The following is a 27994-nucleotide window of genomic DNA, read 5'->3' as shown; positions in this document are numbered from 1 at the left end:
CAAAGGTTTACCGTCTCACCTGGCCTCATAGTCATTTCGGACTAAGAGTAAGTGCTGCAGGATGGACAGGAAGTGCTGCTCTGCCTTTGAATCCTTCACTGTGTTTAAGAGAATCTGGAAGATTTCACTGAAGTCAGTGGAAAAGGAGAAGAGGCTAAGGAAAGCATATACTTAGAAAATATGACTGACAGGTAGCTTGACAACTCTTGTGAAAAGGAACAAGATGCCACTTCTATTCTAACAGCTGTTCCTCCTGTACACCCTGCCCTAAACTTTAAGCTATGGAAACTTCCTTTGGCCAGAGGACCACTGAGTCAGTGGTACTATACACAGACACAAAATACCCAGTACTTGGCTTGAAAATCAAGCAACAGACAGAAAGAAAAAGGTAAGTGCCTCAAAGTCACTTGTGGAAAATATCGATAGGTAACCAAATTATTCCCCATGTCAGTCTCAGGGGCACATACAAGTTACAGCCCTATTCCCTGACTTGCCTATGTCCTTCCAAAACCAGTTCCACACCTTAATAAGCTAAGCTATTGTGTTCTAGGAGATCTATACTAACTATAAGGGCTGCTTCCATGCTGAGCAACCCTCAGATGACCTTTCCCAATTTCTCTAGTCCATGCTGAGGTAAATAAATCCACAGCAATCAAAAGACACCTGCCTTATCTACTAAGAAGACAGGCCCTCTTCTGATCATCATCAACACACCATTCCATACAGGGATCTATAACTGAAAACAACTGAATGTCTTGTCTGTCTTCAACCCAGTCAGTAAAAGGATATTCCATCTCCATTCGAATGTCATCCAGCCGTCCCTTCAGGTCATAGGAATCTTCTTCTCCTTGTTCATCAAATACATTAAGCTGCACTCTCATATCTTCATTTTCAATCTCTCGAAGGTCCTGTCAACGTCAGAAATACAGGTCAGGGAACCCAGAAGTGCCTGATGCTGGCTAGAAACTCACACCTTTCACCCTGTGTTTTTTTGGTTTGTCTGGCCACGCTGCATGACCTGCCGTGGTTCCCCAACCAGGAACTGAACCCAGGCCACAGCAATGAAAGTGCTGAATCCTAACGAGTAGACCACCAGGGAACTCCCTCGACCTGGTTTTTAAACTGAAAATGGAAGTTATCCCAGGGGTGGTGGGGCTATAGGGACAGGAGGAACCAGCCCAGCCTTTCTAATGAAGAGCTGCCTCTCACCTGCAACACTTGGTGCAGCCCCAAGCGCATCAGTTCACTTCGGATGTGAACTCGGAAGTCAAGTTCTTCAGCTGGTGTGATGAGAGCATTGATGAGCTGCAGGCATCCCACCTAAGATAAGAAAATTCAGCAGCTTTGTCAATGTTAGCTCCTAGAGATCAAGACCCATTCTCTTTACATGCATTCTGAGGCTCCCAAATATAACCTAGCAGATGCAGTACAGAAAGGACAAAAATGACTTTCTGCCACAGCAAAATAACCCAGTTTAAAAACGGTCCAGAGAGCTCAGAGGGCGGAAGAACTCCGGGGATTTGAAAGTGCAATTTGTTCTAGGCCTTGGTTTTCCCAGCTTGTAAATAAATACCACGCCTTTTTTCTATCTCGTAATGAGGAAAACAGTTCTTTCCCTGCTTTTTAGAGAGAAGAGTAACCATTTTCCCTTCAGAAAGAACTCTGAAATATAAAATACATTGTTAGTAACCACTCCATGTGTTCTTTTAAAAGGTCAAATGAACTTCAGTCTTTCTATCTTGAATTCTACTTGTAGGTCATTTCACAGGTATACATGCCTTGAGAGCAATGGAGGTCCCACTTTTTAATCCATCCAGCAGTGGCTGAAAACGTTCCACCTCATCCATTTCAGCTCTTTCTGTCATCGCCTCCAAAACCCTTTCATTCCTGCCCAAGAGTGAGGAAAGGGAGAGAATTAGTCAGGTGCTCTGGTCAGGGAGATTACACAGGGGCACAGATCAGTTAGGAGACAGACAATATCAACATTCTGGATTTCTCATATTCTTCTTCTTATCATACAGAGCAGAGGCCAGATCACCAGGAAACCAAAAACCAACTCTTCAGAAAAATGCACTCCCTAAAAATCCAGCCCTAGACTCCTAACCATGTTTATCAAATTAAGACCCCTGTTCTAGGGTGTTTAAATTAGACAACTCTTGGAGAGGCATTTAACATTAACAGTTTTTAATGCCAGTAACATTGGCCTACTCCTAGAAAATCTATCCAACATAAATAATTACATAAATATGAAATAATATATATATATTGTACAAAAAATACACGTATGTGTGCTCAGTCATGTCTAACTCTTTGCAGTTCCATGGACTGTAGACCACCAGGCTCCTCCATCCATGGAATTTTCCAGGCAAGAATACTGGAGCAGGTTGCCATTTCCTACTCCAGGGGATCTTCCCGACCCAGGGGGAAGTGTCTCTAGCATCTCCTCTTTGGCAGGTGGATTCTTTACCACTCAGCGCCACCTTTCCTTAATCCTAAGACACCATCTTTTGGAGTGGCAGGTATGTTATAAATTAGTATATTTGTCTACGCTAGAAAATGATCCATGAGACTGCACCACACCATTAACAGTGATCACCTCTGCAGAACAGGGTTTGCCAAAGGGATGACATTGTTGAATTGTACTTCATATATTTCTGTGTTGTTTGGATTTTTAAAATAACCTTGTGTTACTTCTGAATTTTAAAAAATGTAAAAAGTAACCCTTGTCCTAGACAATACAGACGTTACTGGAGATCTAGGAGGCATTCTGCTGTACCTTTGATAACCAGCAGTACACCCTGTATCTCTTAAAAAACGTTCTTAAGATTCACAGTGTTCATGTAAGAAATATAGTCTTACCTAATATTTAAGAGTAAGTGGACACCCAAGCAACTCAATATTCCTCAAGACTAAGGAAGATGATAAAAAAGCAAACAGAAAAGAGAAACCACTCCAGTCACATACATGTCCTCTGGCTGCGGCAGAATGCAGAGGGCAGACAGCAGCTTAGCAGCGTCAATCATCATGCTGGGAACCGCAGGATCCATGGCTCTGACCAGCAGCAGAATTCCTTCTTCTGTCTCCAGCATGGTCTTGATTCCAAACTGGGAGGACAAAAACAGAAAAGGGAGGCTTAAAGATGAGAGCACCTAACCAGGGACAAGTTTACGAGTTGTTATGGGTTGAATGGCGTTCCTCCCAAAATCCCGTATGTTGAAGCCCTAACCCCTAGTACCTGAGATTGTAACCTTATTTGGAAATAGAGTCACAGGCAGATGTAGCCAGTTAGATTACCATTAGGTCAGACTAGAGTAGGGTAGGTCCTTAACCCAATATAACTATCGTCTTTATAAAAAGATGAAACATAGGCAATCAGTGAGAACACCATGTGAACTCAAAGACAGAGATTAGGTGATGCATATACAAGTCAAGGAATCTCAAAGCTTGCCAGCTAGACACCAGAAGCTAGGAGAGAAGCACGGGACACACCCTCCCTCACAGCCTTTAGAAGGAACCGATCCTGTTGACACCTTGATCTTGGACTTACAGCCTTTAGAGTTGTGAGGTAAATGAACTTCTGTTGTTTAAGACACCTGGTTGGTAGTACTGTGTTTTAGCAAACCTGGCAAACTAATAACAGGACAGAACACATTTCCCAAAATAGCTAAACAGAAATGAGCATAGAAAAAATAATTTTCTAGCAGGCATAACAACTAATGTTCAAAATTTGCCAAGCCAGGCTTCAACAATACGTGAATCATGAACTTCCAGATGTTCAAGCTGGTTTTAGAAAAGGCAGAGGAACCAGAGATCAAATTGCCAACATCCGCTGGATCACGGAAAAAGCAAGAGAGTTCCAGAAAAACATCTATTTCTGCTTTATTGACTATGCCAAAGCCTTTCACTGTGTGGATCACAATAAACTGTGGAAAATTCTGAAAGAGATGGGAATAAATCTGTATGCAGGTCAGGAAGCAACAGTTAGAACTGGACATGGAACAACAGACCGGTTCCAAATAGGAAAAGGAGTACATTAAGGCTGTGTATTGTCACCCTGCTTATTTAACTTATATGCAGAGTACATCATGAGAAACACTGGGCTGGATGAACCACAAGCTGGAATCAAGATTGCTGGGAGAAATATCAATCACCTCAGATATGCAGATGATACCACCCTTATGGCAGAAAGTGAAGAAGAACTAAAGAGCCTCTTGACGAAAGTGAAAGAGGAGAGTGAAGAAGTTGGCTTAAAGCTCAACATTCAGAAAACGAAGATCATGGCATCTGGTCCCATCACTTCTTGGGAAATAGATGGAGAAACAGTGGAAACAGTGTCAGACTTTATTTTTGGGGGCTTCAAAATCACTGCAGATGGTAACTGCAGCCATGAAATTAAAAGACGCTTACTCCTTGGAAGAAAAGTTATGACCAACCTAGATAGCATATTAAAAAGCAGAGACATTACTTTGCCAACAAAAGTCGATCTAGTCAAGGCTATGGTTTTTCCAGTAGTCATGTATGGATGTGAGAGTTGGACTATAAAGAAAGCTGAGTGCAGAAGAATTGATGCTTTTGAATTGTGGTATAGGAGAAGACTCTTGAGAGTCCCTTGGACTGCAAGGAGATCCAACCAGTCTATCCTAAAGGAAATCAGTCCTGAAAGTTCATTGGAAGGACTGATGTTGAAGCTGAAACTCCAATACTTTGGCCACCTGATGCAAAGAACTGACTCATTTGAAAAGACCCTGATGCTGGGAAAGATTGAAGGCAGGAGGAGAAGGGGATGACAGAGGATGAGGTGGTTGGATGGCATCACTGACTCAATGGACATGAGTTGGTGATGGACAGGGAAGTGCTGCAGTTCATGGGGTCGCAAAGAATTGGACACGACTGAGTAACTGAACTGAACTGAGCAGACACAACAGAATTCTATGTCTTCCAAGAATAAAAACTGACTCTTACGTTTCTTTTTCAATGCCCCCACAAGGCAATGGAGTAATTATAATAAAACTAAACAGTCAGGAAGACAGATTTGCACTCAGGAACAAATCACTGAAGGCTCCCTAGGTTTAAATACTAAACAGACAGGGGGAAAAAAAGGAAATATTCTACAGTAGGAACACACAGGGGACAAAACAATAAAGCAGAGAATAAAGTAAACCTTCCAAAAATTAATAACTGCAGGTCAGGAAATCCAATAATTAACAAAAGTATAAACAGAAGAAAGAAAGTAAGCCTTTCCTCTGAAACAGACATTACATCTGAGGAAAAAGACATAACAGTATGTGTATGTGTTAATCAAAAGTTGCGATACTAAAAGGGAAAGCTAGAAGCCTTGAATCTTCTATTTCTAGGTCCTTCTTTTTTGAGTTTGCCAACAGAGGAGCAAGAACAGGGGTCATGATGGGAGTCAGAATGAGAACGGGAACAGTCTTACCTTGTTATTCATAAAAGCTTTCAAGCAGCGAATGATTTCATGTTTGTTGCGGCTGTCGTAGCCTCTGTGTACAGAAGACTTAATTAGTGAAGTCCCTTTATCCTACACCTCTCTCCCACTGACTTTTCAATTACAAACAAGGGTCTTATAAATAAATACTCCCAACTAGTAGCTAAGTAAATTCTAGCACATAGCACTTTGTCCTGAAATACTGGCAAAAAGAGATAGCTGAAGAAAAGAACAACTGGCTAATCCTCTCATTAACCAAGAATTTAGTATTATATTAAAATCTCCCCTTTAACTCCTAGTAGGCTCCTAAGGGCTAAATTCTATCACAATAGCATCCTATCTATTACTGCTTGCCTCATCTACACCAAAGGTTTCAAGTCTGTACTTTCAGGAGGCCCAGGACCTGTGTTTTGCTTTGGCAAGATCCCAGGAAGTAGAGAAACCATACTGGGTCAGGTTGGCTTCAAGAAAGCCTAACCTAAGTCAGTGCAAGAATTATTTGAACCCTGAAGGCTATCATAAAGTTAGTCTCAAACTGATCATACGTATTTCCAAATGAGGTATGACCCAGACCAGATCACGGGATAGCTTTGGTCTAATCAGATCCTATTTCCAGACTGGATAAGAACCTTTGTCGGGAGACTCACAATCATATGTGGTATATACGAGAAATTTAAATTCCTCTTCCTTTTCCTGTACCTATAATCATTATTCATCCTCCAGTCACCCCCATGATAAACCCCATTCTCAGCTAACATATAATGTCCTAGTCCTAACTTATTTCCTCCTTTACAGCAAACAGCCAATCCCTCTACTACCCTCCACCTAGAAGATGACAAGACTTGGAAGTCCTTACCCAGCAGTCTCCTCCTTCTCATCATGAAGTCGTTTAAGGATGTCCAATAAGGAGGCCAGGCCCTCAGCACCAAATGTTTGGACCCAACTGTTAGGAACAAAGACAATGCAATATCAAATCAATATATTCTTATCCACAAAAATAAAGTGTATCCTGGCAACTTCTTACTCCCAATCCAGAACATTCTCATACTTCCCTGATTCCTCAGATCTCTAATCCCGCCAGTGAATTCTACAGTGGGCTCTTACTCCTGTTTCCACCTGAGAATCCTCACCTGACAGGGTTGTTGTTGAGGGAGACACGAAGGGACTCCAGGCAGCTGAGCAGAGGCATATCCCGCAAGCCTGACCTCAACTCCTGAATGTACATCATGGCTGACCTAGAGCTCTCCTTCTGGCTCATGCCCTGGAAAGAAGCAAATAGAGGTCCGTAAACACTGGACTCAGTCATAAATTGGACTAGTATTAGTCAATACCATTTAAACAACATGAGGGCAGACACCCATCATACATAGCACAGAACCATGAGATTCAGAATATCCTTCCTATTACTCATACATACTTTATGATGATTGACTTCGGCAAAAGTATATAAGAAAAGTAACTCAAATGAGGGTAAAAAATAAGTAAGTTTACATAAAACAATGAAATAGAACTGACGTTGACATAAAATGTTCTATGAAAGTAGCAAAACAAACATGGCCAAGATAAGGGCACAGTCTCCCATGTCATGGGAACCTGCCCCAGGACTCACAGCCTTGGAGGTGTGCAAGTACTGGGACACCATCTCTCTCTTGATGACAATGTCCTTCTCCCTCAAAGGTTGCTGTTTCTCCTCGTTCAGGTTCATATCCAGCTAGCAGCAGGAGAAAAAAGGGGGAAAATTGCTTTGAATTCCTTACAAGTTTGAGTGTTTAATATTTAGTATACTTAGTGAAGAGATGAACACACTAAATGCTTAGTGAATAAAGAAATTTTCCTGACCCCCAGAGACTTAAGCTATTATAGATGATGGGAATTCCTCAGGGATAAAAATGCTTAACATTTTAGTATAAATCCCAACAGACATTTTTATATACATACACTTAAATTTTCTCCTATCAAAAATGGACTCTCAATACAGAAGGAAAACTTACTTTGTATTACTGAAAGAAAAACAAACAAAGCATTAATATTTTCTGCACTTGGGATGGACTTTAGTAATTTCTTCAGGCTGAAGCACTGGACCACTGGCACCATTCAAACATCAGCAAAATCTGTGCCACTCTAGGCCTAAACACCCATTACTCCTGGTTAACTAAGTCCCTGGACAAACTCCTCCATGAAGAACTAACTGGAAGCTGACAAATTCCCTCAACAGACATAATCTGGAGTGTGTTATCAGGAGAAAGGCTCTGCTTGAGCCTGTTACATATGAAACCATCTGTCTGACCTTCCTATCTCTGTGAGCAGAAGTTCAACCCTAACAAGTCCAGAATATTATTTAAAATGGGAATGTATAGGAGGAAAAAGTGGAAATATTCAATTTCTTCTCCATGTGTATGTGTGTGATGTGTGAAGGAATCATCACCACCAAACCATAATAGCAATCTGACTTTTTTCTGACTCAATTTCTGGTGCTTTCTTCCTCCTTTTACAGATAAACTGAACAGAAAATTGCAAAATAGTGGCCCTGAGGCTGAATCAGAACCAAAGATGAAGTATGCTTTGTCTTCTAAAATTTCTAAGTATGCTTTGTCTTCTAAAAATTTCAACATTTTAAATTTGAGAGACTTCATAAAAAATATGAATTTTTAGCACCAAGGGATACAATCAGCAAATTTTAGATTACAGAAAACTGTAAAAGTCAAACAGCTTCTTCAAGAAAGAAGAAGCTTTTTATAGCAATAGAAAGAATAAAAAAGAGGGAGGAAAATCTATAGTTCAAACAAAACTTAGGAGAATATTACAATGGACCCTATCTGGAATCGTGACTTGAATAAATAAAAAAAATTTTTAATGACTTTATTAGGGAAATCTGAATGCTGGCTATTTGTTTGTTAAAAAACAATTTTTGTTGTTTTTTAAAATGTACAGATTTCTCGCTTCTTGAAAAATAGAAACATCTGGCACTACTGGGCTAGCATTCCCAACAGGAATGCTACAAAACCAGGAAGTGAATTGTGGCTGGCTTTTAACAAAAACGCCAAATGTTCTTCATTTTACTGCAGTCTCTTTTCCTTTTTATTATCTCTTATGTAGCCCTTGGGGGACTCCCTAGTGGCTCAGATGGTAAAGTGTTTGACCACAATGTGGAGACCCAGGTTCGATCCCTGGGTCAGGAAGATCCCCTGGAGAAGGAAATGGCAACCCACTCCAGTACTCTTGCCTAGAAAATTGAATGGATGGAGGAGTCTGGTGGGCTACAGTCCACGGGGTCGCAAAGAGTCGGACACGACTGAGCGACTTCACTTTCACTTTTACTGTGTAGCCCTTAACTTAATTATGCTACCTCCCCTTGCCCTAAAGACACCTACATTTGCAATCCAAAGCCCCTAAGAGACTGTCTTGAAAGAGCATACTCTTAGACTGCTAACACACTTGGATCATTATGAGACAAACTGAAAGCTTCAGTGAAAAGCAATAACAGTAGTAGTGGTTGAGGGTTTACTACCACAGGTACCAGGCCCTGTATTAAGGGTTTTAAACCCATGCTTTTAACTTAGTTAGACTTTCCACTAGTCTCTAATTGAAGCTGAGATTGTAAATGCAAGTTAATCCAGAGGCCTCATGAAACCGTATAAGCATGTACTCTAAACTTGGCAACACTTAGCACTAGTGGACATTCACCGAGTGTCCTCACTCAGTAGTCCTCACTGAGGGCAGCAAAGTCAGTCATCCATGAAGTTTATTACTGAACCGACCTCAGCCCCAATCTTTAAAGGTCTTCTAGTGATTATAACATCAGATTCTCTTCCCAGATTTACCACTAAACAGAAGACCTTGGGCAAATGACACCTTTCCACGTCATCAAAGTTTCTTCTTTGTAGAGATTTTGTTGTGAATGTTTTAAACCTTTATCTACTCTGGAAGTCATCACACTACCACATGAGTTGGCCCACCCACTCTATATCTTTGCCGCTTAAGCGCTGCTGGGCTAAAGGAGACTAACAAAATGGTCAGTGATCAGATATTTCTAAGCCTAATTCACAGATTCCAGTCTACAGATTGGTGCCTGTATATTTAGTCCCTTCATTAAGGGAGCTGCTATTAAGTTCTCTATTAAACCTAGAGGGTTTTTTCGTTATTAAGGGAGAGTTAAGGAGGGCTGTGCATGAAAAAGGGCCCAACATGCCTATCTATGGAGAAGGAAATGGCAACCCATGCCAGTATTCTTGCCTGGGCAATCCCATAGACAGAGAAGCCTGGCAGGTACAGTTCAGGAGGTCTCAAAGAGCCGAACACGACTTAGTGACTAAACAACAAACATGCCCATAAAAGCATTTTCAAGAAGAATCAATGTTTTCAGGCGGGAAACTTACCAGCATCTGTTCAAAGAGTACTAGAACTTGCTCATCTGAAACATCTTGCAATGACTGTGCTGTGGGATCATCCCCATAAAATGCAGAAGAATTTCTATGAGCAGAATTGGGCTTTTCTTTCTCCTTCTTACTTCTCATGCTGGTAAATCTCTCCAGCTGAGAAAGAGAAAAAAGTATTAGCAGTGACCCATTTTTATTATTTACACAACAAACCATACCTCAAATAGCCTCTAGCCTCTTATACACCCATGGTTCCTTTGGTTTGTGGGCAGTTTTAAGGCTCTTCTGACGCGAAAAAGAGAACCAGTCTTTCCTGTATCTAATACACTACACTGACTCTGTACTCTCACCATCATCCAAAGATAAGAGGAATGAAATACTATAATTTGGAACCTGTCTAAAAAGGAGAACTTTGCTCTTTAGCTCCTCTGCCATTCCTAAGCCCTCGAGCAACACAGAACTGAAAGCACCTCATATGCGGAGTGCTCAGTAAAATGGCCTCAGTTTCCCTCTAGCTATCCAATAATAACTGTGGCCAGATCCTCAGAGGACCTCTCCCTTCAAGAGCTAAGTCTGATCATGATTTTGATATAAGTTATATATAAGAAACAAGGAAATGCCTTAAAACCAGGAACCATTGTTATTTCTTTCTTCTGTACACTCCATAGCACTTGTTATGCAAGCAGCAAAAGTTCAAAATATATTCTCCAAAATCCTCTTCGCAAGAATATAATCTATTGTACTTCAGGCTTCAGGGCTATATATACCATCTCTCTGTCAACCAACCTCAATCATTCCTCAAACCACAAGGACAGGTGTTCAATTAAAAAAGAGCTACCGATAAACTGCAGCTTATCGGCACAACCTGTTTGAAAATAACAGTTAGTATCTGCAAGCATTCTGGGGCTTCCAATGATATGAGTGGCATCCAGACAGCAAGTCAGCTTGGAGCTTAAAGAACATGCCTAACCTTGGAAGTCAGTGAATATGCCAGGGAAATGCATGCAATAAATCAAACAGAGCAAAGAGTTAGAGAAAAGCTTCGGGAGGACCTGAGAGTAGAACCCGTATCAATTTATAAGTTATAGAAAGTCAAAGCTACTGCAACTGGCAAATACCATAGTGTAGGAAATGAGCCATGCACATGCTGAACAAAATTTCCTTACCTCATCTGCCATGAGTCTCTTCAGAGTCTAGGAACAGGAAAAAGGAAGGAGAAGAGAGGGAAGAGAGATCAGTGAAACGTCAGGAAATTTCCTAAACACCAGATGGACTGGGAAAAAAAAAAGAGGAGAAAACAAATTGAAAGGATCTAGGCTCCTTCCTACAAGCTAGATTTCTGCCATACTCCTTAGCACATTCCCTTAGATAAGGGGCAGGAGGAGTTTTAAGGTCACTAACATATAATAACCCTTTTGGGGAAAAGAGGTGGAGAACTAAAAAAACTCTAAGTCAGATGACCAATAAACCTATGAAATGTGTTCAACTTCATCAGTAAACAAGGAAATGCAGACTAAAACCACAACAAGATTATCATTTTACACTCAAGACTGGAAAAAATTTTCATGTGTGTCTAGTCACAGAGCAGCAGAAGATCTCACACACTGTTGGTGTAATGTAAATTGTTACGGCCACTTTGGAAAACACAATGGAAAACAGAATCTAGTAAAGTGAAAATATGCAGCTATATCACAACTCAACACAACAGTTTCTGTAAATCTACCTTTCCTTCAGAAAGCTGCACTTACATAGCAGGCTGAGTATAACAAGAATGTTCACAGTAACACTGTAATATCTGAAATAGAGGATAATCCAAACAGCCATCTGGAGTAGAATGAGTAAACTGGTATAATGGTACAGTGGAAAATAATTACATGCAGAAAGTGAATGAACATATAGCTACTCACAAATATAAAAGTGAATGTATTATTTTACATTGAGATTAAAACCATACAAAATTAAATTATATTACCTAGGATGTACAATCATAAAGAGAATGATTACCACAAATGGCAAAACAGTGGTTACCTGGGGTGGATGGAAGAATAATGATTGTAGAAAGGGATGGGGGCTTCAGGGGTGCTTACAATAATATTCTATTTCTTGATATGGATGATGGATACATGGATGTCTGTTTATAACGTTTCTGTATGTTTTATATTCTCTTCTCTTCTGTATGTGTGCTGTTCAGTTCAGTTCAGTCGCTCAGTTGTGTCCGACTCTTTGCGACCCCATGAATCGCAGCATGCCAGGCCTCTCTGTTCATCACCATCTCCCGGAGTTCACTCAAACTCATGTCCATTGAGTCCGTGATGCCATCCAGCCATCTCATCCTCTGTCGTCCCCTTCTCCTCCTGCCCCCAATTCCTCCCAGCAGCAGAGTCTTTTCCAGTGAGTCAGCTCTTCGCATGAGGTGGCCAAAGTACTGGAGTTTCAGCTTTAGCATCAGTCCTTCCAAAGAAATCCCAGGGTTGATCTTCAGAATGGACTGGTTGATCTCCTTGCAGTCCAAGGGACTCTCAAGAGTCTTCTCCAACACCACAGTTCAAAAGCATCAATTCTTCAGCGCTCAGCCTTCTTCACAGTCCAACTCTCACATCCATACATGACCACAGGAAAAACCATAGCCTTGACTAGATGGACCGTAGTCGGCAAAGTAATGTCTCTGCTTTTGAATATACTATCTAGGTTGGTCATAACTTTTCTTCCAAGGAGTAAGCGTCTTTTAATTTCATGGCTGCAATCACCATCTGCAGTGATTTTGAGCCCCCCAAAATAAAGTCTGACACTGTTTCCACTGTTTCCCCATCTATTTCCCATGAAGTGATGGGACCGGATGCCATGATCTTTGTTTTCTGAATGCTGAGCTTTAAGCCAACTTTTTCACTCTCCTCTTTCACTTTCATCAAGAGGCTTTTTAGCTCCTCTTCACTTTCTGCCATAAGGGTGGTGTCATCTGCATATCTGAGGTGATTGATATTTCTCCCAGCAATCTTGATTCCAGCTTGTGTTTCATCCAGCCCAGCGTTTCTCATGATGTACTCTGCATATAAGTTAAATAAGCAGGGTGACAATATACAGCCTTGACGCACTCCTTTTCCTATTTGGAACCAGTCTGTTGTTCCATGTCCAGTTCTAACTGTTGCTTCCTGACCTACATACACATTTCTCAAGAGGAGGTTAGGTGGTCTGGTATTCCCATCTCTTTCAGAATTTTCCACAGTTTATTGTGATCCACATAGTCAAAGGCTTTGGCATAGTCAATAAAGCAGAAATAGATGTTTTTCTGGAACTCTCTTGCTTTTTCCATGATCCAGTGGATGTTGGCAATTTGATCTCTGGTTCCTCTGCCTTTTCTAAAACCAGCTTGAACATCAGGAAGTTCACAGTTCACGTATTGCTGAAGCCTGGCTTGGAGAATTTTGAGCATTACCTTACTAGCATGTGAGATGAGTGCAATTGTGCAGTAGTTTGAGCATTCTTTGGCCTTGCCTTTCTTTGGGATTGGAATGAAAACTGACCTTTTCCAGTCCTGTGGCCACTGCTGAGTTTTCCAAATTTGCTGGCATATTGAGTGTAGCACTTTCACAGCATCATCTTTCAGGATTTGAAACAGCTCAACTGGAATTCCATCACCTCCACTAGCTTTGTTCGTAGTGATGCTTTCCAAGGCCCACCTGACTTCACTTTCCAAGATGTCTGGCTCTAGATTAGTGATCACATCATCATGATTATCTGGGTCGTGAAGATCTTTTTTGTACAGTTCTTCCATGTATTCTTGCCACCTCTTCTTAATATCTTTTGCTTCTGTTAGGTCAAAAGTCTGATTCAAGCAGGTACAGGAAAGCAGGAATTCTTCATCCTAATACTTAGTTTTAAACCAGGGATTTCCCTGGAGGTCCAGTGGTTAAGACTCTGCCTTCCAATGCAGGGGACATGGGTTCAATTCCTGGTTGGGGACTAAGATGCCACATGCCACTGAGTGCAGCTAAGAAAATAAGATTTTTTAAATTTTATTTTTGCTCTTCTTAGAAGAGTATAGTAAATGCCTCTTGAGTAACATTCTTCAACTAATGAAAAACTATTTGACACTGCCACAAAATTATTCTACTAATCTTTTTACAGACAAGAAAAATCTATATCATTATGCTCATGTGCCCAAAGTCAAGAGTGGTTAAATCCCATGTAAACTGTGAATTTTAACTTTGCCCTCTACAGTCCAGAGGTCAACCTGCTGCTGATGGAAAGCTAATCACGCACCCAAAACCCTAAGAACTTCGCTCAGTGTCCATGGAATCTGAAGCTACCTTGTGTGTGTGCTGCTCACTGGGCAGCCAAGGCAGAAGGATCACAAGGCAGAGACCACAACACCAGGGAGACTCACAGTTCCTTTTGTCATCGCTCTGGGTCGCCTGACACAGAGGTGAAACAAGCCACACAAAGGGTGAGTGTTTATAGTCAGGTTGCCACTACCAAGGTTACACTTACCTGCTCCTAGAGCAAGTGCTTCCAGTCCAGAACCTTGTCCTCCAAACTCAAAATGTTCCGTCAGAACCAAACCACTACCAAAACAATTCTGGGATGGATATAACATAGATAACAGAACCTGGGTCTAATGAATCAGTGCCAGCTAGACTCTTCATAGCTGCAGGCTAAGTCAAAGAACAGGAAACCAGCAACTTGTTTTTTCTGTCTGCAGACTCATTTCTCTTCCCTCCATCCTAGTGGTATGATCTGTCATTTGATTTACTGTAATAGCCTCCTAACTCATGCCCCTTCTTTCACTCTCATTTGCCCAACACAAAATCCATGCTCTATACTAAATCTAAGAGTAATTGTTCAAAAATGTCAAGCTGTCTGGGTTATTTCTCATTTAAAACTGTGCAATAGCTCCCTACTGCCCTTGGGTTAAGACCTGAATTCCTTAGCATGCCATAGGACACTTCTGACTTCTTTGTCTTGACTCATCTCTCAACAAGCCCTCTACCTCAAACCCTATCTTCTGGGCATCCTGAACTCACTGCAAGTCCACAGACAGATCACACTGTCTCACCACTGCAGACCTTCTCTAGGCTGCTGCTTCCCTCAGTCGAAACTGTGCTTTCAAGGCAGCTCCAGCAGGCCCTACAGGATGACACCTCCTCTGATCGGAAAAGTACCTCTCCTTGCATTTCTGCAGAAATAGGTACTTGCCCGCCTCACAGCACTACAAGTGGATTACAACTGTATTTTGATTGTCTGTCTCCTCTAGCTATTTCCAGACTAAGCTCCTTCGGGGCAGAGCCTAAGATTCAGTCATTGTATCTCCTATGAACAAAGACCATAATTTGGGGCTGCTCTCCTAAAATACCAATACCTGAAGATTTGTTCCACCTTTTCATTGCATTGGTGAAGAAACTGAAGCCCAGACAGATGGAGTAAATCACTGAGGTCATACAAGGGCAAGCTGGGTATGGAACTCTGCTCTCCAGATAGCCCTAAACCTTTGCATTCCCCAAATTCTTGTCTTGTTCCCATTTAATGCCCACTAACTGTTGCTTTTAGACACACAAAAGTAAACATCTGTTTTCTTAAAAAGGAAGAAACCAGTCTCCTTAGATTTCCTTGGTGCATCATTAGAAACAGATTAATTCCTTTAAAAAAAGTATCCATGTTTTTTTAGTGCACGATTTGAGTAAGGACAGCAAAACTGATCCATGTATTTTCTCAACTACTCCCAACAGAGGGCAGCATCTACCAGCAAAGTGAATCACAGTACAGGCAAAATTCTGTTTCAGAACCCAACAGAACACCCAAACTGTAAGCTCAGCTCTATTACTGAAATGGAAACTGCTGCTACAGTATATTGAGCGTGTATTAATTTACTTATTTAATGTTACATGTGTTTTCCTTGAGGATCTTACAGTTTACAAATGGTAAACTTTGTGAGGTTTTTTCCTAATTGTAACATTAACTGTTTTGTGAATTTTCTAAGATACATAACATGCTTTGTGGATTCTCTGAGGTAGTTAACAAGAGGTTCCTAGCTCATGAAAAGTAAGAATGACTAAAAATAGTAGAGTCCTAGAAGATAAATGCTACTGGACCTGTATTTATATATTATGCCCCAGAAGTTCAAGCTTTCTGATGATCTCTAATGATCCCACCTATTTCTATATGCCTCTATGTTCATCTTTTCCCTTGTTTGCTATCAATTATTTTCTGCCTTCAAACTACAAACCCTCACTGCACTAAATATTTCATCTGCCTGTCCCTCCTTATCAAGTCTTCTACTGAAGCTATATACTAAAACCTTTAACTACAAATACAGATACTGAAGGAAGCATAAATACAGAATGAAAAAATTTTAACATATCAAAACCTGCTCATGAATACAAATTAATATATCCAGGTAACAGACAGTAAACTGAATTAAATTTCCCCCCCTTTTGAAATCTTTCTACATCTACAGAAAAGGAATTTTTAGGGAAAAAAAGGAAGGAGCCTACAAGGTTGGGAAGAACAAGAAAAGTGTAATTATAACCAAACTTTTGAAGCTGGGACTAAGACTCAATAGATCTAAGAAAAATGAGCCCTAAACCTGATGAAGGCAAAGCTAATAACTATCCAGACTGTACTTAAGAATCCTCAACAGGCTCAGGAATTAGCAGCACCAGGTATAATACTTACAGAAATGAGCAGCTGGAGGAGAGGGAGGCCAAAAATAAGATTGGTTTGAAGGCTGTTTAAGAAGCAGTTACATAGCTCAGTTGGTAAAGAATCCGCCTGCCATGCACGAAAACCTGGTTCGATTCCTGGGTCGGGAAGATCCGCTGGAGAAGGGATAAGCTACCCACTCCAGTATTCTTGGGCTTCCCTTGTGGCTCAGCTGGTAAAGAATCCGCCTGAAATGAGGGAGACCTGGGTTTGATCCCTGGGTTGGGAAGATCTCCTGGAGAAGGGAAAGGCTACCCACTCCAGTATTCTGGCCTGGAGAATTCCATGGACTGTACAGTCCATGGGGTCGCAAAGAGTCAGACACAACTGACTGACTTTCACTTTTCACTTAAAGAAGCAGTTCGACCTGCAGATCTTCCCATTATCCCCAAAGCCCCTCCCCTCATGCCATCAGGAGACTACCCTCCCTTACTCTAGCATAAATCTGGAAATTTATTGTTAGAAGAGGGTAAAACACAGATCTCTGGCTCGGGGGATGCCAGGCACAGCTGTGGGCAGAAATCCTATACCAAAAAGACAAGTAGTTAACCTATACGTACTGTATATGCTGAGACACCCAGCACCTTCCCCTTTCTAGTTTCTCAGGACTCCAACACCCCAAAATCCTTACCCTTGAGGCAGAAGGTTGGAAGAGCCTTCTCTGGGGAACTGAAAAACCACCTTAAACTACTGACATAGTCCAAGCAGGTCACCAAAGAGCTATGTAGTCCAATATGGTAGCTACCAGCCACAAGCAACTACTAAGTATTTGTTTTATTTTTAATTGAAGGATAATTACTTTACAATATTGTGATGGTTTCTGTCATACATAAACATGAATCAGCCATAGGTATACATATGTCTTCTCCTTCTTGAACCTTCTTCCCACCTCCCTCCCCATCCCACTAGGTTGTCACAGAGTACTAGCTTTGGGTTCCCTGCTTCATCCAGGAAACTCCCACTGGCTATTTATTTTATATACTGTGCTGTATGTTTCAGTGCTTCCCTGGTGGCTCAGATGGTAGAGAATCTCCCTGCAATGTGGCAGACCTGGGTTTGATCCCTGGTTTGGAATGATATCCTGAAGAAGGGAACACCCTGGAGAAGTCCATGGGTCGCAAAGAGTAAGACACGACTGAGAGACTAACACACACACATAGTGGTTGTATCAATGAACATCCCCACCAACAGTGCAAGAGCGTTCCCTTTTCTCCACACCCTCTCCAGCATTCATTGCTTGTAGAGTTTTTGATGATGGCTATTCTGACTGGCTCCAGTACTCTTGCCTGGAAAATCCCATGGGCCGAGGAGCTGGTCCATGGGGTCACAAAGAGTCGGACACGAGCGACTTCACTTTCACTTTTCACTTTCATGCATTGGAGAAGGAAATGGCAACCCACTCCAGTGTCCTTGCCTGGAGAATCCCAGGGACGGGGGAGCCTGGTGGGCTGCCGTCTATGGGGTCGCACAGAGTCGGACACGACTGAAGTGACTTAGCAGCAGCAGCATTCTGACTGGTGTAAAGTGATACCTCACTGCAGTTTTGATTTGCTTGCCTCTAACAATGAGTAATGCTGAGCATCTTTCACGCGTCTATTAGCACCTGTATGTCTTATTTGGAGAAACGTTTGCTCAGGTCTTCTGCCCATCTTCTGATTGGGCTGCATTCCTGATGTTGAGCTATATGAGCTGTTTATGTATGCTGGAGATTAATCCTTTGTCAGTTGTTTGGTTTGCAACTATTTTCTCCCATTCTGAGGGTTGTCTTTTAATCTCGTTTATTGTTTCCTTTGCTGTGCAAAAGCTTTTAAGTTTAATTAAGTCCCATTTGTTTTATTTTTATTTCCATTACTCTAGGAGGTGGGTCATAGAGGATCTTGCTACATGTCAAAGAGTGTACTGTCTTCGTTTTCCTCTAAAAGCTTTATAGTTTCTGGCCTTCATTTAAGTCTTTAATCCATTTTGAGTTTATTTTTTGTGTATATAGTGTTAGCAAGTATTCTAGTTTCACTCTTTTACATATAGTTGTCCAGTTTTCCCAGCATCACTTATTGAAGGGGCTGTTTTTCCTCCGTTGTATATTTTTGCCTCCTTTGTTAAAGATAAGGTGCCCACAGGTGCATGGATTTATCTCTGGGTTTTCTATCTTGTTCACCACTGAGCATTTCTAATGTGCCTAGTGCAACTGAAACAGAAATTTTAAATTTTATTTAATTTTTAAAAAATTTAAAATTAAAAACTAGTATGTTATTGTTAAACTTAAGTATGTTTGGAATATGCTAGGTATGTGAATCTACCTTTCACTTGTAAATTTTATGAAATCTAAATACATATCAAGTATATCCACAAAAACTTAGCATTCAAATTGAGATGTGCTGTAAGATATAAAATAAACTGCAGTTCAATAACTTCATATAAAAAACAAGGCAAAAACATCACTAACAATCAATATGTATCTATTATACAGTAAAACAATATTTTAGATATACAAGGTTAAAAAACATTATTAAAGTTAATTTCACATGATTCTTTTCACTTTTTTTCTTTTTGCCTTTTTCTGCGGCTACTGGAAAACCTACAATTACATATGTGACTCACATTATATTATATTTATACTGAACAGGGCAAACCTACAATAAATTGCACAGCTAACAAGCTCTACCCATGGATCCAGTTTCCAATGAATTTTTTAGTCCTTCATTTTTAAACATGGACAACCAAGGATTATTAAACACATAAGGAAAAATACAAATGTGAGAGAGGGGGAAAAAACAACTCCTTATATAGAGACTATGCAAGAAGAAAGAATAGAAAAAAATTAATATCTGTAAGGGAGAACATGATGCTGGGGTTGTGGTTTTTTTTTTTTGGCTACTCCATGCAGCATGTGAGATCTCAGTTCCCTGATCAGGGATTGAACTGTGCCCCACTGTGGAAGCATGGAGTCTTAACCACTGGAGCCTCAGTGAAAGTAAAAGCTGCTCACTTGTGTCTGACTCTTTGTGGAATATACAGTCCGTGGAATTCTCCAGGCCAGAATACTGCAGTGGGTTGCCTTTCCCTTCTCCAGGGGATCTTCCCAACCCAGGGATTGAACCCAAGTGGATTGTTTACCAGCTGAGCTACCAGGGAAGCCCAAGAATATTGGAATGGGTAGCCTATCTCTTCTCCAGTGGATATTCCTGACCCAGGAATTGAACCAAGGTTTCCTGCATTGTAGGTGGATTCTTTACCAGCTGAGCTACCAGGAAGCCCACTGGAACCTAGGAAGTCCTCATAATGCCATTTTAAAAAGAAATATTCAGAGAAAAAAGAACCCTTAGAAGCTGAACACATGAAAACAGAAACTTAACAGAAAACTCAAGAAAGGCTGAAAGATAAGAACTTGAGGAAATCTCCCCAAAGCAGAGCAAAAAGAGATGCGAAACTGAGAGTAAAGATAAGAAAATTAGATCAGTTTGGCAAGTACAATACCCAAATAATAGGAGAAAACAGAGGAGCAAGCTATCAAGGAAATAATTCAAGAATATTTCCTAGCACTGAATGTAAGTTGGTACAGCCACTATGGAAAACAGTATGGATGGAGGTTCTTCAAAAGACTAAAAACAGAGTTGCCATATGATCCAGCAATCCTACCCCTGAGCATATACGCAGAAAACTGTAATTTAAAAAGATACATGCACCCCTATGTTCATAAACAGCACTGTTCATGATAACAAAGACAAGGCAACAACCCAAATGTCAATCATCAGACGAATAAAGAAGGCACGGTTCATATATACAATGCAATATTACATGGCAATAAAAAAAGAATGAAATAATGCTATTTGTAGTAACATGCATAAACCATAATTGAAAAAATATTTAAAAAAGAATGCACACATGTGTATATCTGAATCACTTTGCTGTACAGCAGAAACTTGACACAACATTGTAAATCAACTGTACGTTAATGTAAAAAAATATTTCCCAGTACTGAAGGATGTCTCCATCACAAAAGACAGATCACCACACAAAGGCATATCATGATGAAATTCCAAAACACTAAGAAAACAAAGAAAATTTTACAGTTTGAAAGAAGGGGACTTCCCTTGCCATCCAGTGGCTGAGACTTCCTGCTTTCACTGCAGAGTAGTCTAAGTTTGATCCCTGGTTGGGGAACTAAGATCCCAAATGCCACACAGTGGAGGGCGGGGGAAGGTGTGAGACAAAAAGAAGGGAGGAAAATTGGTCAAAGGAATCAGAGAAGCTTTGAATTTCCTTTTTTTTTTTTTTTTCCCCTCTCCCTCTGAGTCCAAAAGTCTGGTATACACATCTGTGTCTTTTTTCCTGTCTTGCATACAGGGTCGTCATTGCCATCTCCCTAAATTCCATATATATGTGTTAGTATACTGTATTGGTGTTTTTCTTTCTGGCTTACTTCACTCTGTATAATTGGCTCCAGTTTCACCCATCTCATCAGAACTGATTCAAATGAATTCTTTTTAACGGCTGAGTTTCTTAAACTACTAATACATACAAAAAGCTAAATAACAAAAAAGCCAGTTTAAAATATAAAAAACTTTTCTAACTTAGAATTCTATACCCAAATTACTGATCAAATGTAAGTTCAAAATAGACATTTTTCAGACATTAAAGTCTTCCGGAAACGTATCCAAGTGCACCTTAGGAAGCAATTGTAGGATACACTCCACCAAAATAAGGGAGCAAACCAAGAAAGTGACAGACCTGAAATACAGGAAACAGGAGATCTAACATCTGAAAGAGGTAAAGAAAATCCCTAGGGCAAAGATTTCAGGATCTTTATGGTGACCCCCTACATTCCCCACGGCTTGACCCACTGACACCCTCAGAAAGAGCCCTTGTAAACACTGGGAGAATCTAAGGTCAGATTGTGCCTCCAAGATAGTACTGTTTCTTCTCTCTTGAGAGCCTCGATCTCACAGTGGCAATACTGTCATTTAAACATAGTCTAGATTTCTGCTGGTAACTCAATTTCTACAATAATCTTTCATTTATATGCAAACAATTATTGATAGAAGCACAAAATGTTTTTAAAGGGGCAGAAAAACAATTTATTCGATAGGAATTTTTTGTTCAATAGAATTAAATGAGCAAATAAATTTCTGAAGGTCATTAGTTGGTACAGGAAAAGAGCTTAAACTGCATTTAATAAAAATTCAATTTCTCTAAAAGATTCTCAGTATTATCAAATCTTACTTAAATTAACACAAATTGCTCAAAGGTGCACTGCATCAAAGTAATAGCATCAAAATAAATATATTTGGCTGGGTACTGCTCTGCATTAAGACCATCAATCAAAATAAAAATGAAAAGCTGTCCCCTCACTTTCCTTCCAGAGTGTAATTCAAAGCTCTGATTCAGTCACCACATCCTAATGTAATATGTGGTAAGATAAATCTTTTAGTTACCATCTACAGGAAACAAGAAACTCCCTAAACACTTTACAGTTTGGTTTCTCAAAGAAACCAAAAATTAAAGTCAAGATCCCAAAGTATGCCCGGTGAGACCAAACCAATTTATGACCAAATGAATTTGAAACATACCCTGCTCAATTAGTATCACAATAAATGCAAATGAAATCTAAAACTCCTTTTCTATAACTGGATTTGTTGTGGTGGTGGTGGTAGCTGAATCTATTAATACTTCAGCTTTTTAAGAGCGGGTCGATTGGACTAAATTTGCCAGTCTTTTGGACAGAGGTTCCCTCTGTTTGCCTAGTAACAGAATTGGACTTATTATAGGTTAAAGGATATAAGAAAATTCATCCAAGGCACAGATTCACTTCTATCCAATTCCCTGAATCTTTAACTTTTCCCTCCAGTCAGAAAAAGGGCATAGAATTCTCAATTAAGGATAGTCTCTCATGTAGCCAAACAAAAGGTCATCAGGTAGTGTCCATAGCAGAAGAGAGGTTAGCAGCGATCTAATAAGAGAATATGATTAAACATTATTCTGATCACAGAATATATTACACAGCAAAGAGTGTTTCTAATTTCTACCAATGTGCTTCGCAAGAACAGTCAATCATGGACAATTACCTCATGAACCATGAGGCCAGCACAGGGGTGATACAAGCCTACAAAAGCAAGCCCATATTTTAGTACTTTCTAAAGATTTTGTTCAGGCTACCTTATCGGGAACACCTATATCTGAGCTCTTGGCTAAGGGAAGACACCACAGCTGAATGCCCCTTGGCCCCTACTCTGTGATGATTCTTTGGAGGCCCAGGATTCCTGAGAACTACAGGTTTTTCTCAAAAAACCCACAATCACAGTGCAGTTCACTGCCTCAATATACTTAATTCCCAGCTCTCCCTCTTCTGACATCCACACCTGCTCATGGGCTAATTCAGAGTGAGGGAAATGTTTAGTGTGGAAGGAAGAATTCTAGGACTTCCCTCAAGATTTCTAGCCTGAGGTACATAACCTGTATAATTATCAGAACTGTAAATATGATAGGCTATCACTCTTGTGATTAGGTTATATTATTTTCCACAACTGACTTTTAAGAGGGCTTCCCTGGTGGGTCAGTCAGTAAAGAATCTGCCTGCAATGTGGGACACCTGGGTTCCATCCCTGGGTTGGGAAGATCCCCTGGAGGAGGGCATGGCAGCCCACTCCAGTAGTCTTGCCAGGAGAATCCCCAAGGACAGACTTTTAAGAAGGAGAAATTATATGTGTGGGTCTGCCCAATTTCACAAGTCCTTTAACTCTAGGGTGAGGAGTGAGAAACACAAGGTTCAACATGCCATTTCTGGTCTGAGCGTAAGAGGCCAAACGGCAGGGATTACAGGCAGCCTCTAGAACTAAGAGACAGCGAAGAAACAGGGAAATCAGTCCCCCCACTGCAAGAGACTGAATTCTTCCAACCTGAATGCGCTTGAAAGGTTTGCCTCCAGCAACTACAGATGAGGAATGACCCAGCTGACACCTTGATTTCAGCCCTGTGACACTGAGAACACAGCCACATGAACCATGCTGGACTTCTGACTGACAGAACTGTGAGCCAACAAGTGGGGTTTATTTTAAGCTACTGAGTTTGTCATGTTAAAGCAGGCAACCAATACATTAAGCAAACTGACAAAATTTATCTAGAATTTAGCTAAAAGAAAAAGATCATGAGTCCTAATTTTTACTTCTGGCCTCCTAAATCACTGCAAGTATGATTCTGAGTGAATCACATTAATTCTTCATGCTTCAGTTCCCCTATTTATTAAAAACAAAACAAAACCAGACACACTTCTAGGAACCCTTCAGTTCAGTCCAGGGACTAGGTCGTGTCCAACTCTTCACGATCCCATGGAATGCAGCATGCCAGGCCTCCTTAGGAACCATTAAGGTCATAAAATGGAGTAGTGAGAACATTTTATAAAAATAATCGTGCTGTTATTACTACAGAAGAACTTCTAGAAATATATACACGTGAAGACTGTACTAGTTGACACAGCACTCCTACAAATGTCAAAAGGAAATCGTCATTCCTCATCTATAAATAGTATACTTAGCCATAGTCAGTCATACCACAAAAAGATCTAAAGAATTCAGTCAAGCCAGGCTCTGAGTACTTTTATATCAGGTCCTTCTTCAGACCATTTATTGTAGCTGTTTTTGTGGACCAAACTGTAAGTTGCTTGGGGGCAGAAATCCATGTTTGGTTCATTTGACATGTCTCAGTTCAGTTTAGTCGCTCAGTCATGTCTGACTCTTTGCGACCCCATGGACTGCAACACACTAGGCCTCCCTGTCCATCACCAACTCCTGGAGTTTACTCAAACTCAGGTCCATTGAGTAGGTGATGCCATCCAACCATCTCATCCTCTGTCATCCCCTTTTCCTCCCACCTTCGATCTTTCCCAGCATCAGGGTCTTTTCAAATGAGTCAGTACTTCGCATCAGGTAGGCAAAGTATTGGAGTCTCAGCTTCAGCATCAGTCCTTCCAATGAATATTCCTGATTTCCTTTAGGATGGACTGGTTGGATCTCCTTGCAGTCCAAGGGACTCTCAAGACTCTTCTCCAACACCACAGTTCAAAAGCATCAATTCTTCACTGCTCAGCTTTCTTTATAGTCCAACTCTCACATCCATACATGACCACAGGAAAAACCATAGCATTGACTAGACAGACCTTTGTTGGCAAAGTAATGTCTCTGCTTCTTAATACGCTATCTAGGTTGGTCATAACTTTTCTTCCAAGGAGTAAGTGTCTTTTTATTGCATGGCTGCAGTCACCATCTGCAGTGATTCTGGAGACCGAAAATAATAAAGTCTGCCACTGTAACCACTGTTTTTCCATCTATTTCCCAAGAAGTGATGGGACCAGATGCCATGATCTTTGTTTTCTGAATGTTGAGCTTTAAGCCAACTTTTTCGCTCTCCTCTTTCACTTTCATCAAGAGGCTTTTTATTTCTTCTTCACTTTCTGCCATAAGGGTGGTGTCATCTGCATATCTGAGGTTATTGATATTTCTCCCAGCAATCTTGATTCCAGCTTGTGTTTCTTCCAGCCCAGCGTTTCTCATGATGTACTCTGCATAGAAGTTAAATAAGCAGGGTGACAATATACAGCCTTGACGTACTCCTTTTCCTATTGTTCCGTGTCCAGTTCTAACTGTTGCTTCCTGACCTGCATACAGATTTCTCAAGATGCAGGTTAGGTGGTCTGGTATTCCCATCTCTTTCAGAATTTTCCACAGTTTATTGTGATCCACACAGTCAAAGGCTTTGGCATAGACAATAAAGCAGAAATAGATGTTTTTCTGGAACTTTCTTGCTTTTTCCATGATCCAGCAGATGTTGGCACTTTGATCTCTGGTTCCTCTGCCTTTTCTAAATCCAGCTTGAACATCTGGAAGTTCATGGTTCAAGTATTGTTGAAGCCTGGCTTGAAGAATTTTGAGCATTACTTTGCTAGCGTGTGAGATGAGTGCAACTGTGCGATTGTTTGAACATTCTTTGGCATTGGCCTTTCTTTGGGATTGGAATGAAAACTGACCTTTTCCAGTCCTGTGGCCACTGCTGAGTTTTCCAAATTTGCTGGCATACTGAGTGCAGCACTTTCACAGCATCATCTTTTAGGATTTGAAATAGCTCAACTGGAATTCCATCACCTTCACCAGCTTTGTTCGTAGTGATGCTTCCTAAGGCCCACTTGACTTCACATTCCAGGATGTCTGGCTCTAGGTGAGTGATCACACCATCGTGATTATCTGGGTTGTGAAGATCTTTTTTGTATAGTTCTTCTGTGTATTCTTGCAATTTGACATGTCTAATACTTTATAAATATTTTTAAAATAATCATCACTCTAGATTTAGGAGCATCATTCTAAGCCCAGTAAATTAATTTATTCATTACTTTATTCAAATGAACAAACAAAGGAAAAGTTTCAAGTCAAGGTTTATGACAGTACCTTATGATTGTTGCAGACAGCTCAGACCAAACTTTTGAGAATAATGTCTTTCCCTATGAATAGGTTCCCACTCAGGCCAGGGGACCCTGAGTGGAGAGGAAATAGGAACCCATTCCAGTATTCTTGCCTGGGAAATTCCATGGACAGAGGAGCCTGGCAGACTACAGTCCAGGGGGTCAAACAGGACGTAGTGACTAAACAACAAAGAAACAAAGACATAGGCTACCTATGGGTACAGTTTTCATTCCAATTCCAAAGAAAGGCAATGCCAAAGAATGCTCAAACTACCGCACAATTGCACTCATCTCACATGCTAGTAAAGTAATGCTCAAAATTCTCCAAGCCAGGCTTCAGCAATATGTGAACCGTGAACTCCCTGATGTTCAAGCTGGTTTTAGAAAAGGCAGAGGAACCAGAGATCAAATTGCCAACATCCGCTGGATCATGGAAAAAGCAAGAGAGTTCCAGAAAAACATCTATTTCTGCTTTATTGACTATGCCAAAGCCTTTGACTGTGTGGATCACAATAAACTGTGGAAAATTCAGAGAGAGATGGGAATACCAGACCACCTGACCTGCCTCTTGAGAAATGCGCATGCAGGTCAGGAAGCAACAGTTAGAACTGGACATGGAACAACAGACTGGTTCCAAATAGGAAAAGGAGTGCGTCAAGGCTGTATATTGTCACCCTGCTTATTTAACTTATATGCAGAGTACATCATGAGAAACGCTGGGCTGGAAGAAACACAAGCTGGAATCAAGATTGCTGGGAGAAATATCAATAACCTCAGATATGCAGATGACACCACCCTTATGGCAGAAAGTGAAGAGGAGCTAAAAAGCCTCTTGATGAAAGTGAAAGAGGAGAGCGAAGAAATTGGCTTAAAGCTCAACATTCAGAAAACAAAGATCATGGCATCCGGTCCCATCACTTCATGGGAAATAGATGGGGAAACAGTGGAAACAGTGTCAGACTTTATTTTGGGGGGCTCCAAAATCACTGCAGATGGTGACTGCAGCCATCAAATTAAAAGACGCTTACTCTTTGGAAGAAAAGTTATGACCAACCTACATAGTATATTCAAAAGCAGGGACATTACTTTGCCGACTACGGTCCGTCTAGTCAAGGCTATGGTTTTTCCTGTGGTCATGTATGGATGTGAGAGTTGGACTGTGAAGAAGGCTGAGCACCGAAGAATTGATGCTTTTGAAGTGTGGTGTTGGAGAAGACTCTTGAGAGTCCCTTGGACTGCAAGGAGATCCAACCAGTCCATTCTGAAGGAGATCAGCCCTGGGATTTCTTTGGAAGGAATGATGCTAAAGCTGAAACTCCAGTACTTTGGCCACCTCATGCGAAGAGTTGACTCACTGGAAAAGACTCTGATGCTGGGAGGAATTGGGGGTAGGAGAAGGGGAAGACAGAGGATGAGATGGCTGGATGGCATCACTGACTCGATAGACGTGAGTCTGAATGAACTCCAGGAGATTGTGATGGACAGGGAGGCCTGGTGTGCTGTGACTCATGGGGTCGCAAAGAGTCAACACGACTGAGCGACTGAACTGAACTGAACTGAACTGATGGGTAAAATGGGAAATAAGTCTCACCGTAGCCAACAATAGTTTTCTTCCAAGTCCTAATACACCTACCCAGGAAGGAACAGGTAAGGTATCTGTCACTCAGAATCAAAATGAACAGAGAGAAAGGTCTGGCTCTGATTCATTGTTTTATTCTAGTACAGGACTGACATTGTTTCTTAGGATAGCAGGCAATGGATGATCATAACATAAACTTGAATTCAGTTGCCAAAGAATCCTATTCCATCTTTGCCACAAGATTTATTACGTTTCCACTAAAGGACAGAAAAGGTAATGTAAGCTTTTCTTTTTATCCACCACAATTTCAGTCTTCCTATCTTTGGGACTATGTTGTCTCACAGGGTTTCTGTGAAGAAGAATAAAATAGATGTAAAGCACTTTGTTTTGCAAAGTGCTTGGTAAAAAGTATATAATTTATGATGATGGAGCAAATGAAACTCCCTTCAATT

The 27994-nt window shown here is 40.8% G+C and overlaps 1 protein-coding gene across 3 annotated transcripts in view; it reads right to left on the bottom strand.

Annotated features, from left to right (window-relative positions):
• The window catches only part of DIAPH1 (diaphanous related formin 1), a 116444-nt gene that overhangs the window by 72504 nt on the left and 15946 nt on the right, over positions 1 to 27994 (bottom strand). For 2 of the 3 annotated variants that reach the window (XM_018050227.1, XM_018050229.1), the window contains exons 2-12: positions 10989 to 11015; positions 9823 to 9978; positions 7056 to 7157; positions 6577 to 6707; positions 6303 to 6389; positions 5438 to 5501; positions 2965 to 3104; positions 1779 to 1887; positions 1210 to 1320; positions 790 to 908; positions 20 to 136 (exon numbers count right to left, since the gene is read on the bottom strand). In XM_018050227.1, coding sequence (XP_017905716.1) covers positions 20 to 136; positions 790 to 908; positions 1210 to 1320; positions 1779 to 1887; positions 2965 to 3104; positions 5438 to 5501; positions 6303 to 6389; positions 6577 to 6707; positions 7056 to 7157; positions 9823 to 9978; positions 10989 to 11015 — 1163 coding nt within the window. The remainder of the gene's footprint in view (positions 1 to 19; positions 137 to 789; positions 909 to 1209; positions 1321 to 1778; positions 1888 to 2964; positions 3105 to 5437; positions 5502 to 6302; positions 6390 to 6576; positions 6708 to 7055; positions 7158 to 9822; positions 9979 to 10988; positions 11016 to 27994) is intronic. The other variant, XM_018050228.1, reaches the window with a different exon arrangement.

The sequence above is a fragment of the Capra hircus genome, chromosome 7, assembly GCF_001704415.2.
Source record: "Capra hircus breed San Clemente chromosome 7, ASM170441v1, whole genome shotgun sequence".
NCBI lineage: Eukaryota > Metazoa > Chordata > Mammalia > Artiodactyla > Bovidae > Capra > Capra hircus.
Note: the sequence above shows the minus strand (reverse complement) of the source record. Positions and strands in the feature narration are given on the sequence as shown.